Genomic DNA, 12,559 nt, shown 5'->3' with positions numbered 1-12,559 from the left:
TCAAGCAAGCACTCTCAAGCAAGCACTCTCAAGCAAGCACTCTCAAGCAAGCACTCTCAAGCAAGCACTCTCAAGCAAGCACTCTCAAGCAAGCAGCACTCTATCAAACCCCAAGGCATTCGCTCAAAGACAAGTACAGCACAGAAGTACAGTACAGAGGTACAGAGGTAAACCTCTTGATCCCGAACGGGATCGGTTTCCTCCTCCTTCTCGATACATTCATAGAAGTGCAAACAAACAGACGGACAGACGGACATGACTTTTAGAATCCCGAAATTCATCAGTAGAGGGGCCAAGTTCGTTAGTAGCCCATTTCTGTTCCTGTTGTCGTTTCGATCGCGAGTTCCCCGTTCCCACGCCGTTCCGATATCCAGTTGAATTCCATTTCCGGTTCGATCCCATGTTCAATTCGATTCCGTGTTCAATTTGACTCCATTTCCATTCCATTTCCAGTTCAATTCCATCCCAATGTCGCGTTCAATTCCATTCCGGTTGAATTCTATTCCAGTCCAATTCCAATCCCATCGCAAATCTGATCTCATCCAGGTCCAATCCCTTTCCCTTCCCTTTCCATTCCAAATCAAATCCAATCCAATGCCGATCGTGAGACCTGGAGTCAATCAAACTTCCATAATCCATATCCGTTTCTCAAATCCCGGCGATAAGCCCAGCATGGCGTCCTCGACATTTTGTTCCGGCTCTGGTTAGTCCCAGTCGTCCAATTGACCCAACCGTCCTATCATCTCTATTGTTGCGGATGCATTCCTCAATGTGTATGCCCCAGGAGATCTCGCTGGCACGACACCACTTCTCCCTTCATTCCTATAGAGCTGCATCCCTATAAAATCCATCTATCTTTGCTCCCCGAGGAGAACAGTTGACCCAGTACCGCACGGCGTCACTCTGGGGGTGGTGTCCAAGGACGGAGCCGGATCGGTTTCGGTAGCAAGGTGCGCATAGATGTTGTTGGGATCCGTAAGTCTGCCCAGGTGGGAGGCATCAACGGGTGGATCGTTCTTGGGCTTATGCTTCCTTCGCCAGCACCTCGCATCGGGAGTTGAGGAGAGGGCGTAGAGTCTGGCGGCCTGGATTGGTATTGCCGTTGAGCCTCCGGTCGAACGAGAGCCTCTTTCTCGATACCATTTCTACTGCCAGGGCGTGACTGGGGAGTTAGATCCGCGCTGGCTTTGGGCGCATGTGCGGATGCGTGGACGGGCTCCGGACGTTGCCACATAGGCGTAACGTGCTGGGGAACAGACACCGGGTGCTCGTGCGGCTGGTCTGGCTTGCCCGCGGGACTGCTCAACGGGGAAGGGGCAGGCGTGGCATATGATGGGATGATTTCAATTGTCGCCGTCACCTTTTGTGTGTGGTTTTGGAGATAGGGCCGCTTCGCGTTGGACAGGGTCGGAGTAGCCGGCTCGAGATCGGTATGTCCTCGTTTCCTTGACGGATTTGATGTCTGGGTCCGAGAGAAGGCAGAGTCTTCGCAGATCAGGTTGATACCCGCGTCTCGAATGGCTGGTGACTCGTAACGAGAGCCCTGCCCCGCGACCAGGAGACCATCCATCACATTCTCAGGGTCCCTGTTCGGGGGCCTGTTCTCTTCCACGGCGGAGTTGTTCGTCGCTGGCAGATGCCGTTTGGTTCCGGCAGTGGAAGGAGTGCTAAGGGTCTGTATGGATTTCGGATCCGCCTGAGACTGCTTGCGCAGCTCTTCAAGTTTCTTGCGCAGGGTGGACGCCTCCTTCTGTGCCTTTTTGGCTTGTTCAAGTTCAGTGCGCAGATGTGATGCGGCGTTCTGTGCTTCTCTGGCTTCGCTTTGTGCAGTGGCCATCTTGAACGCGTGATCAGCATCTTGGCGGCGAATCTGGCCTTCGTATCGCTTGCACCGCTCTTGAAGTGTTTTCTCCAGACGAGACGCCTTGCGTAGTGCTGCTTCTGTCTCTTTCTGCGCAGCTGTCAGCGTCGAATGATGGTCTGCATCTTTTGTGCAGATCTCCCTCTCGTGCTGCACCATCACGTCTTCAAGCTTCTGCCCCAGTTGATCCAGATCAAGTTTGAGAGTACTGATTTCTTTCGCGTGCCTTGCAGACATTGATTCCCGGGCGGCCTCGTACTCGGTCTTATCTTTGTGGCGTAAGAGGCTCTCGTTCGCGAGACTTGATTCTAATTCCTGAATCTGAAGCGTCAGGTCTGTTTCGTGACTGGCGTCCCTTTCGGACCCTGCAGCCTGGTCTCGCAAGGCCGTGAGCTCGAGGTTTGCTTTGTGGTGCGAGACTCTTTCACGTCCATATTGTGCATGTGCCTCTGCAAGCATCGCTCGGACGTGTGTGCATTCCTTGTCCTTCTCCAGCTTCTCCCGCTGTGCGGTGTTCGCCCTGTCTGTCTGAAGTCGCAATTGGAGCTTCAAAGCGCGATTTTCTGCTTCCAAGTTCGCCACTGTGCCTTGCTCTGCCTCCAAACTTGCCACAACCTTGCCATGCGCTGCTTCCCGGTTTGCCACAACTTTGGAATGCTCTGCTTCCAAGTTCGCCACAACTTTGCCATGCGCCGCTTCCAAGTCCTTCGCAGCTTTGCCATGCTCTGCCTCCAAGCCCGCGACAGCTTTGCCATGCGCTGCTTCCCGGTTCGCCACAACTGTGCCATGCGCTGCTTCCAGACTCGCCACAGCATGTTCATGTACTGCTTCCAAGTCCTTCATAGCTTTACCATGCGCTCCCTCCAAGTCCTTCATAGCTTTGTCATGCGCTGCCTCCAAGTTCGCCACAACTTTTCCGTGCTCTGCTCGCAGGATTTTCTTGTCCTCGATCCTGGCTTGCACTTCTGCTCCTAATGACAAGTTTTTCGCCCTGAGTTCCATGTTAGCGCAGGCCAGGTCCTCATTTTCTTGCTGGACGCTCCGTATCCTTTGCGCCTGCGCCTGAAGTTCCTTCCGTGTGGCATCAAGGTCTGTCAGCAGCCTCCTGACAGACTCGGCAAGGTTGTCCCGCTCCTTCACTACGGAGTGCCTGGCTTCTTTCTCAGACTGGAGCTCGTCCCCGAGTCGGGCCTCCGTGTGCTTGGCCTCTTGCACCAATTTCTCTTTGTGCCGTAGCTGCTCCTGAACCTCACTGAATTGAGTCTCACGACTCGCCATCCTGGCTCTCTCGCGCTGCATCTCCTCGTTGACTGACATTTCCATGGCGCGTCGGCATTCCTCTTCAAGCTTCAGCCCGTCCCTGAGGATTTCCACCGCTTCTTCTAGCCGGTTGACCTCCAGCGCCAAGTTCTGGGAGTCCTCCCACAGCTTGCAGTTCAAGTGTGCATATTGCTCGGCGCGGTCGTGGAGCTGATCATAACGCTTTTTCACAAGAATCGCAACTGCTTCAGGGGGCATCGATTCTAGATGTGTTTTTGAGTCCCGAGGATCTTCCGCCCAGTCGAGCTTCGATTTGAGCCCCTGGACGACGGTGTGAATTTGCATTGCCACCAGCTCCAACTCCTGTGCGCGACGCGATAGGTCTCCCTCGTGGGTGGCGAGCTCATCAATGGAGATGGACGGTACGGCTCTGATATGCCGTAGGGCTGACAAGACCGTGTGCAAGGGTGGTAAAACCTGCTGGAACACAACCTCGCGCACTCCACCCACATCTATAGCCCAGTGCAATTGATCCGACACATCCTGGAGGAATGTCCGCACCACAGGAAGCGCAGCCTCCGGCGCACCAACCCAGCGGAAACTAAACGGGCTTATTGGCGCCGTGGCTTCCTTGGAGGCCGGCTCCGATTCCATGATCAAAGGATGAATTTGTCTCCAGACGCGGGATGGCTGATACTAAGCAGCGAAAGCGAAGAGGTGGTAAGCATTTTAGGTGTATCTGATTTGATATCCGTCATGGCCAAATGGACGTTTTGACATCGAGTGAACGAAGAGCCGGGTCTAAAGGCTAGATGATTCGGCCTGATGGTCGTGAGCGGCGGAGAGGCAGACGCCCTGGTGTTTGATCCGACTGTGTTCGCAACGACTGAGGTAGCATCAGTCGGGTGTATGCCTCTCTTCATCCGCCTTTCGGCAATGTCATGGCTTCCCGAGTGCGCGTTTCAGGAAGAGACAAGAAATCACTGTCTTGTCAAAGAGGGATTTTCTGCTCCGAGCCAGGCTCAAGCCCGCTGCGGCTGCCACTGTCTTCTCAACACCTGGAAGCGAGAATGCGAAGACCGCACGGCTGGGACAAACAGCGGTCTACAGCCTAAAGAATGGTTGGATTGAAGGGTTGGTGAGGGCGCCACCAAAACGCGGGGTTTGAGTCTTGTATGTCATGAAGATGCCATGCGCAGCGACGTGGCTGCCCGAGCCAATGACAGGCAGCGAAGCCAACGGATCTGGGCTCTCCTGCTGCAATCGGTCCAATCGTGGTGGGATTTATATTCCCCTCGGATCTTCTCGATCGGAATCGATTCGCAGGCAAAAGAAGCCCATACGACTTGCGCGATGTGTTGTTGCGGCTAGTGTTGTTTCGACTGTCAAGATTGAAAAGCACATGTTGGTGGGCATTGGGTTCGTCCTTCTGGTGGGGTAGAGTGGGTTGATGTGGGGACGAGTCTCGCGGGTCGCTCCCTACCGGAAAGTCGTTATTGGACAATGGGTACATGAGAGCAAGTGTGATTGGTGCGATACTTATCTAAGGTAGCTCCAGATGGGGCTTAAGAGAAGCGAGAGGTAATTACGAAGCACACAGTAATTGCTGCACTGCCATTGGGCCATCCGAGATCACGGGCTTTTCGCTAGACCTTCTCTTGTTAGAACAGTACTGGGTATACGGGATACGAGTACTCAGTACCCCCAGTAGAGCCTCAGAGCCTACACAGAACGTGCAGCAGCCTCGTTGAGTGCTGTAGTAACTGTGGTTGTGGTGGTGGTGAGTACTTTTTCCCCCGAGCAAGTCTGCTCCGTCTGGCTGACCCTATCTGTCTTGAGTTCCAGGCTGCCACTGGTACTGCATAGCGGTCACAATGGCCGACCTGCCTCCCCTCTCGACGACCGACACGCGCGCTTCCCTCGCCTCCATGCACGAAATCGACCCCTCGCCCGTCGACGAGGAAGACCCGTCTACCTCGTCGTCAGATCCCACCAACGCCACGGGCCCGTCCTCCACGACGGACCCGTCGTCAGCCCCCTACCACGGCACAACAAACATCCTGGGCCTGACGCCCACGCGAACCCTCCACCTCCTCACCTCGGTGCAGAAATATTCCGTTGCCCCCTTGGGAATCTACCTCGCGATGCACTACACCAACACGGCGCTGCTCCCGCTCGTCACCCCCTCCGTGCGCGCGGCGGACAAGTACCTCCTCCTCACACGGCCGTTCTACCAAACCCCGCCTCTCGAACCCCTGCTGATCTTCCTCCCCGTGCTCACGCACGTCGTCTCGGGCGTGGCCCTGCGCGTCTACCGCCGCCGGATCACCGCCCGCCGCCACGGCGCCGAGACGCGCAAGCAACGCCGCGAAATCGCCTGGCCGAAACTCAGCCTCACCTCCCTGGCCGGGTATTCGCTGTACCCGATGTTCGTGCTGCACGTGCTGAGCATGCGTGTGACGCCGCGGCGCGTGGACGGCAGTTCCGCGTCCGTGGGCCTGCGGTACTTTGCGCACGGCATCTCGGCGCATCCGGGCCTCGGCCTCGCGGCGCATGCGGTGTTGATCTGTACGGCGAGTTACCATTTCGTGAGCGGGGCGGCGAGGTTCATGAGGCTGAGCAGTGAGTATGTCGTCGGGGGTGGAGAGGATGGGCGGGTCAAGAGGAAATGGCGGGGGAGGATCATCAATGGCGTTGCGGCGCTGATGGCCGGCATTTGGATCGCAGGAGGACTGGGCGTCGTGGGTACGAGTGGACCGGGCGTTGGCTGGGAGGCCAGTCACTGGAACGCCATATATAAAGAGGTGCCGCTTGTGGGGAGGTTGTTCTAAGACTCGGATTTCTCGGACAACGCAACATGCTGAGTGATGTGAGAGAGTTGTGCGTGGGAAGAGGCAATGGACCGAGTTTCGAGCGTTATGTAAAGATTTCATCCACGGGAGCATTGCATTAACTAGGTGGAAATGGTGGTGGACGAGACCAACTTGTCTCCTCTCCTCAGGGATATGAAATAACTGGCCGAAAAGTCAATAGATCTGGGGCTTTTTGCACTGCCCCTTCGATCGAATGACTGCACAATCTTTCCCGTTGCCACATTGAGGGATAACGACCATTGTACCCGGGAGTTTCCAGTCTTAGGGAACCATTACTCAACCCATTTCCTCTTGCACAACATCTCCGCATCACGGAACAGTGATTGATCGTCTTCTCAATACAAATTATGAAACGCCACGTTCGCGAATACAGTGGTTCTAGTGGGCGTCGAGCATGTGATTCCGGTGCTGTTTGATCGCGCCAAACTACTCGGACAACATGGGCTGCCAGATGCCCCAGGTTGTCTTGAATGGTGACTGAATAGCCCTGACAACGTCATCAACAAGTTAGTATCCTGTGCTGGCTAGACACGATACTCGATAGAACTCTACTTACGCGTCCAAACGTTGAATCGGCAGGCCGAAAGCCAAAGGGCTCGATCCGTCCCCCTTCCCATCAGCCGACGTCTCGTGAACTGGATTGATAATGTGAAAATGGACGTATTGTAGGCATTTCAGACGATACTCCCTCAACACCAGCCGGTCAATGATGGCCTGTGCTTTGTCCCGAGACGTCACTGCTAGTTCAAGTTTCCAGATCGTGTTGGGTATGCAGTCGACGAAGGCGGTCTCGATATCAGGCCACATTAGGCGAACCTCTTTCATGTTTGTGGTCCCTAGAAGGAATGCCGACAGGTATTCAACGAACGCCGAAGTGGGATTTGTGGTCGAGGAGATCGTAAGCGAACGGAGGCTCTCCCCGTGGACTTCATAAAGTGCTTTCATAGTCTTCCGGTTCAGAAAGACGTCCCCACTTATCCCTGAGTCCATAAGTTGGACGAGAGTCAGACGTTTCAGCGGTCTCAGACGTTCGAATGTCTGATGATTGACGGACTGGATAATCTTGGTCTGGCTACCATGTCGTTGCAGCATTTGCAGGCCCGGAGGCGGACCCACGACCATCAGCTCCTCAAGGTTCGTCACCTTGCTGAGCACATCTGCTGTCCTTATCGGACTGGTCTCAGAAAATCCAGTCACCTGAAGCGACTTGAGCTCCGTGAAAGACCCGAGGCAGCCAATATGGCACTGCTCGACGTCAAGTCTCAACGAAAGGAGTCTAGGATAATGCTCGGCTGTCCAGTTGAGCAAATGTGTCATGACGATGCTTGAAGGTATACTCGTTTGAAGACCGGCAGGCCTTAGCAGCCGCAGGTGTGAGATGCAAGGCAGTTCTGAGAGGGCAAAAGTGATCTGTTTGATTTCCAAGAGATATGGATGCCGATGGATTAGCACTGGGTCGCCACTGGATATCTCGTCAAGGTACCCTTGCATGATCTCAGGTCGAATCTCTTCCAGGCGCAGCCGAAGATTGTTTATGCTTCGCAGGACGCTGTCCGGCCACCGCTCCACAAACTTGATGAGATCGTATTGAGAGTCGCAGTGGAGCGGCCTCTGGTAGAAAGATTCTCTTGCTTCGCCGTACACCTGCTTGTGCACGCACAGAAGGTTCAGATGGTCACGGTAGGGAAGCCGGAGCATCAAATCGTAGAGATTGCGGCGGACCTCGAGGGGCAGATCAAAAAACCGACTTCCGGTAGAGGCTCCGTCCGTACCGCTTCGTGGGTCGGCCATCTGTTTAGCGTAAGTCTGAGTTGACGAAGCTAAAGTAATTCACTTACTGCTTCCCACGAGGGCAGACGCGCTGAGGGCATCGCTTCCGACGGCAGACGAGCCCGCCTGTTCTTGGAAGACATGCGATGATCTGCGTGGCTGGCTGGGTAGAGTGTCAGAATATTGCGGGGCGGTGGTGTCGTGCCGACGATGATGCCTAGGTATGGCGCCCAGGTAGATGGCCCTAGGCACGGGTTTGAGTAGATACGTCAGGGTTCGGCCGATGAGGTATCGAAAAGAGCTTACGCATAGTGAGATGATAAGGCCTTGTTTTCAGCATCTGCAACATATCGTGCTTCCATGTACGCCACAAGCAGAAGAAAGAGATGCGGGTGATCTCAGTGCCGGGAAACGTCCTCATATGATAGCGTAGCTCTGTTTACAGACCAAATCCTCATCAGGATCTCGGTCCGGTGGCCTCTGCGATATTGTCGAAGTCGATATTACGCGAAAGATGGTGTGCTGGGGTGGTTCAAGGAGCATCAAAAGTCCCTTTCGCACATGACATACCCTAGCGGTGAGATAACATTCTCCAGGCTGAAGGCGGAAAATCTGGAATTGAGATGCAAGAAAGGACCCAGAGCTGAGGCAGTTGACGGGCTGCAGTAAAAGTGGCTGCCACATGGCTTTCAAGGATGGGATATGAAATTACAGGAGCGAACCGAAATGCAAGGGGAAGCTGGATGGCACACAACCAGATAGGTGGACAACGCGAGTCTCATCTTAACATCCAGCTGTTACTTGAGGTGACCGAAGCACTCGGTAACTGGGGTCTTCAAGCAATCGGTCCGACAAGCTAACAAAGCATGGATATGGAGCAATGAAGTGGGTGCTCCTGGACTCGTACCTATTGATTGGGCGACGTGGACCTGTCGAACCGAAATCTTGGGTCCTCATATCTCGGAGATCATCATGGATATGAAGCTTCTACCGCCACGCATCCCTTGCCGAATATGACAATCCACTTCGCGCGGCTGCGAGGGACAAGGCCCAGGATCGGGTGGCGAAGCTGGTGGCCAGGGGACAGATGCCACTCGATGCGTCAACCACGTGGGAACAAAGTGCAGATCCGGAATGTTTTCTTCATTCTTGCACGGCATTTATGGCCTCATGTCCAAAGTTAGGGCATCATCGAGCTCGTTCCGAGACATTTTAAGATACTGGACGACTGATCATTGGACGAAAAGTTGGCGCCGTGATAGACCAGAGGACCATGACTGCCAAAATATTTTCCTCATGTGGGTTCCTGGAGCGGTGTCTGTCTGCAGTATGGTCACTCCGGCTGGGTTGATGCAAAGATGATTCTCAAGGGAGGCTCAACCAGTGGGTCTTCTGGCAGATGCAAGATGCGGGTGGATCGCCACGTGGTAATGGAAGAGAAGACACAAGATAGCCAAGGAGGCACGCATCCCGATGAGGCCAAGGAAAAGCCAGACGATCGAGCACATGGACCAATCGGCACAATTAGAAGCAGGAGTCCACCGACCTTCGCGAGCCCAGATCTGGGATATCATGAGGACCTCCACCACCGAGGCGAGCTGCGGAGAGAGATTTTTCCTTCCCTCTACAGAAAGAGTCGTACGGGAATACAGCAGGCTGGTGCATTGTCCAGACAAGGAAGTCCCCGATCCCGACAAGCGTGAGTTGCCAATAAGACTCGAGTTGACGGGCGTTCAGCTGGGTATCCAGGAACATTGGGTGTGCGGAGAAGGATGGAAACGAGTTCGACTGGAGGACTCCATTCGGGTTCTCAAGGGCGTCATGAACTCGGTCTGAAAGTGGCGTGATTTCGGGGACGCGCGAGAAAGCAATCTGACGAGGAGAGCGAGAAGAGGAAGGTGAAGGTGAAGGTGAAGGTGAAGTGAGGGTGAAGAGTTGGGGATCGCTTGCATTTCGAGACCCCAGCCGATGACAAAGATGCGTGTCATTTGCAATTGAGATCCAGCCGCGATCCAGCCTCGTCTGGCCTCGTCCATGCAGACGCCGCAGAGACATCAGACCACCTCGTTAAGGGGGTGTCGACTTCGCGATCAGGCTGCGTGCACATGATGGGTTGCCATGTGGCCGCCATGTTCCTGAAAGCTGACGGTGCAGACCGTAGGCCAAAGCACCATCATTTTACGACCTCTAAGCGATGAGTGTCACACGCGGTCTCAGACATCTGCTTTGAGCTGCTCCGGGGATGCAGCCCACGTCCACCATCTTACACACAGTGTGACGGGACAGTGAACTCGATTTGGGTTCGTGGTTGAGGTGTTCAGGACTGCAAACCCACGCGACGAATCTGGCCCGGCAGGTGTGCAGACCCGATAGAGGCCGAGGATGAGAGGAGACGACAGGAAAGGTCATATTGCCGTGTGTCGTGTCACCGGCTGCGTAAGCGAGATCAATCCAGCACGCTCGTTGCATCTGGATCACGACCACGTGGGTTGCCGGACTAATACATTGCGTTCATGCTGAACCGAACAACCTCATCCTGTTATCCAGGTGGCAGCCACATGCACCATGAACAAATTCTCATTCCATCCAGCCCCTGCCTTCACCTTACATGAAGAAGCCGCTTGCGCTAATACACACGTGGGAAAATGCTTTTTACGGCCTTCCGCCAAAATTGTCCGAACCGTCCAGATTACACCCTCAGCAACTTCGCGGCATAGCTTGTGATGGTATCAATCTGAGGGAAACTCATTTCCTCCAACTTCTGCGCGTAGGGTGTCGGCACTTCGGCTCCTGTCACGCGCACTGGTGGTGCCTGTAGGTAGTCGAAGCCGTATTCGACTGCGAGGGCCAGAATCTCGGCACCGACGCCAAAAGCCGGGAAGCCTGACTCTACCGCCATGAGAGCACCAGTCTTCTTGACTGATTTTATGATGGCCTCCACATCCATGGGCTTGATTGAGCGCAGGTTGATGACCTCAGCCTCGACGCCATAGTTCTTCTTCAGTTGTTCCGCAGCCTCCAGTGACTGGCCCACGCAACGTGAGAGTGTGACGATGGTCAAGTCTTTGCCTGGTCGTTCGATCTTCGCTTTGCCGAAGGGGAGGACGAAGTCGCTCTTCTGTGCTTCTGCGCTCATCGGGAACGCCTGACCGTACAGGAGCCTACGCGGGTTAGCATGGTTCCTGCTCGACGCGTCGTCTTGACTTACTCATTCTCCAGGACAACGACAGGGTTTGGATCGCGGATAGCTGCCTTCAGCAGACCCTTCGCATCCTCTGCGCTCCAAGGTGCAACGACCTTTAGGCCAGGAATACTGCCATACCACGCCGAATAGTCTTGTGAGTGTTGAGCTGCCACACCGGCCGCGAAACCGTTGGGGCCTCGGAAAACGATCGGACAAGGCTGGATACCGCCAGACATGTAATGGGTCTTCGCGGCGGAGTTGATGATCTGATCAATTGCTTGCATGGCGAAGTTGAATGTCATAAACTCGCAGACAGGATGTAGACCGGCCAATGCTGCACCAACGGCAAGACCGCAGAAGCCCGATTCAGTGCTGATATCTCGTTAGCATCGAACACGAACTCAGGCGGAGAGAGCAGCAGATTCTCTCTCGCAGCCTCGCTGTCGCAGGGCTCGTGAGAAACTCACATTGGAGTATCAATGACTCGCTTGGGTCCGAATCGATCCAAGAGGCCCTTGGTGACCTTGTACGCGCCTGTTGAGAATCTTCAGCGTCGACGTTAACCTGCGAATGGAAACATCTTTACCATTGTATTGAGCCACTTCTTCACCTAGTATGAAAACCTTCTCGTCTTGCTCAAGCTCTTCGGCCAAAGCTTCGTTGAGCGCATCACGGACTGTTACTGTCTGCTGCGCCTCTGAGGCATAACCTCTGAACGATGCAGGTAGAGAAGATAAGGGCGCAAAATTACGGATCGACGGTCGTATCGAGGAAGAAAGTGCAGGTCGCTGGGAAACCAGCCGGGAGGCCGCCCTGAGGACTGATCTGGACGCGGACATCGTGAGAAGGGGAAAACGGAGCCGATGAGGTAGCTTGTAGCAACACGAATGTGCTTGGCCCCGGTCAGAAAGAGTGGCTTGAGTTGACCGTGAGGAGTAGGCCCAAAAAGTGATGTAGATTCGACTTGGAATGAATTATTTAGGTAGAATTGGGATGCGGACTTTCAACACGGACTCAGGAGCTTCGGCGATGCGTGGATTGGGGTCCCAACAACGGAAACTGGCATCGATCCACGAGAGTCTGTCAGCCACGCTTAATTAATCCGTCCTCCTTGGCAATTTTGCTTCTCTCCTCTACCTAGTACTTTAGCTCCCGCTCAGACTGGCACTGCGAATCACCCGCGTCATTCCTGAGATCTTCTGCTTGCTCTGTGATAACATGATTGCAGTACTCGGGGGTGTGCAAGGTTTTATTCAGCTTCTGAGGACTCATACTACTCGATGTGCCAATAGCCACTGCGAACCTCAATGCCGCTGGAGAGCAATGGCGCCGGGGACGACTGGCCATAGAACTGGGCTATCAGAGGTTGAGCTTTTGGCCGTCTTTCTGGTAGCACGACAGCTGCGTCTCGGGCAGGAAATATACCGTCGTTCGTGCAACAATTCTGCTAATCAGTCCACGTCTGTGTTGAGCGCGTGACCCTGAGGGTAACCATCACGGGTTCTCAAATATCAAAGTCGAGAGCCTGGCTATCTCGTAACGCTGTTATTCTTCTACCATGATCTCCTTGAATATGATATTGTCCATGATTGGCAAGGTCTGCAGCTGGTG

The 12,559-nt window shown here is 54.4% G+C and overlaps 4 protein-coding genes across 4 annotated transcripts; 1 reads left to right on the top strand and 3 right to left on the bottom strand.

Moving 5' to 3' along the window:
* Positions 1-898: 898 nt before the first annotated feature.
* Positions 899-3,775, bottom strand: G647_09641 (uncharacterized protein; the record flags this gene model as incomplete). Its single annotated transcript, XM_008725635.1, has 1 exon — positions 899-3,775. One exon carries the CDS (start codon positions 3,773-3,775, stop codon positions 899-901), a length of 2,877 nt encoding a protein of 958 aa, XP_008723857.1.
* A 1,220-nt stretch (positions 3,776-4,995) lies between these two features.
* Positions 4,996-5,952, top strand: G647_09640 (uncharacterized protein; the record flags this gene model as incomplete). Its single annotated transcript, XM_008725634.1, has 1 exon — positions 4,996-5,952. The coding sequence occupies one exon, from the start codon at positions 4,996-4,998 to the stop codon at positions 5,950-5,952; it is 957 nt and encodes a 318-aa protein (XP_008723856.1).
* A 594-nt stretch (positions 5,953-6,546) lies between these two features.
* On the bottom strand, positions 6,547-7,785 carry G647_09639 (uncharacterized protein; the record flags this gene model as incomplete). The annotated part of the gene is made up of 1 exon (XM_008725633.1): positions 6,547-7,785. One exon carries the CDS (start codon positions 7,783-7,785, stop codon positions 6,547-6,549), a length of 1,239 nt encoding a protein of 412 aa, XP_008723855.1.
* Positions 7,786-10,453: 2,668 nt separating this feature from the next.
* G647_09638 (uncharacterized protein) lies at positions 10,454-11,787 on the bottom strand (the record flags this gene model as incomplete). Its single annotated transcript, XM_008725632.1, has 4 exons — positions 10,454-10,925; positions 10,973-11,320; positions 11,416-11,482; positions 11,535-11,787. 4 exons carry the CDS (start codon positions 11,785-11,787, stop codon positions 10,454-10,456), a joined length of 1,140 nt encoding a protein of 379 aa, XP_008723854.1.
* Between the last annotated feature and the right edge of the window lie 772 nt (positions 11,788-12,559).

The sequence above is a fragment of the Cladophialophora carrionii genome, assembly GCF_000365165.1.
Source record: "Cladophialophora carrionii CBS 160.54 unplaced genomic scaffold supercont1.10, whole genome shotgun sequence".
NCBI lineage: Eukaryota > Fungi > Ascomycota > Eurotiomycetes > Chaetothyriales > Herpotrichiellaceae > Cladophialophora > Cladophialophora carrionii.
Note: the sequence above shows the minus strand (reverse complement) of the source record. Positions and strands in the feature narration are given on the sequence as shown.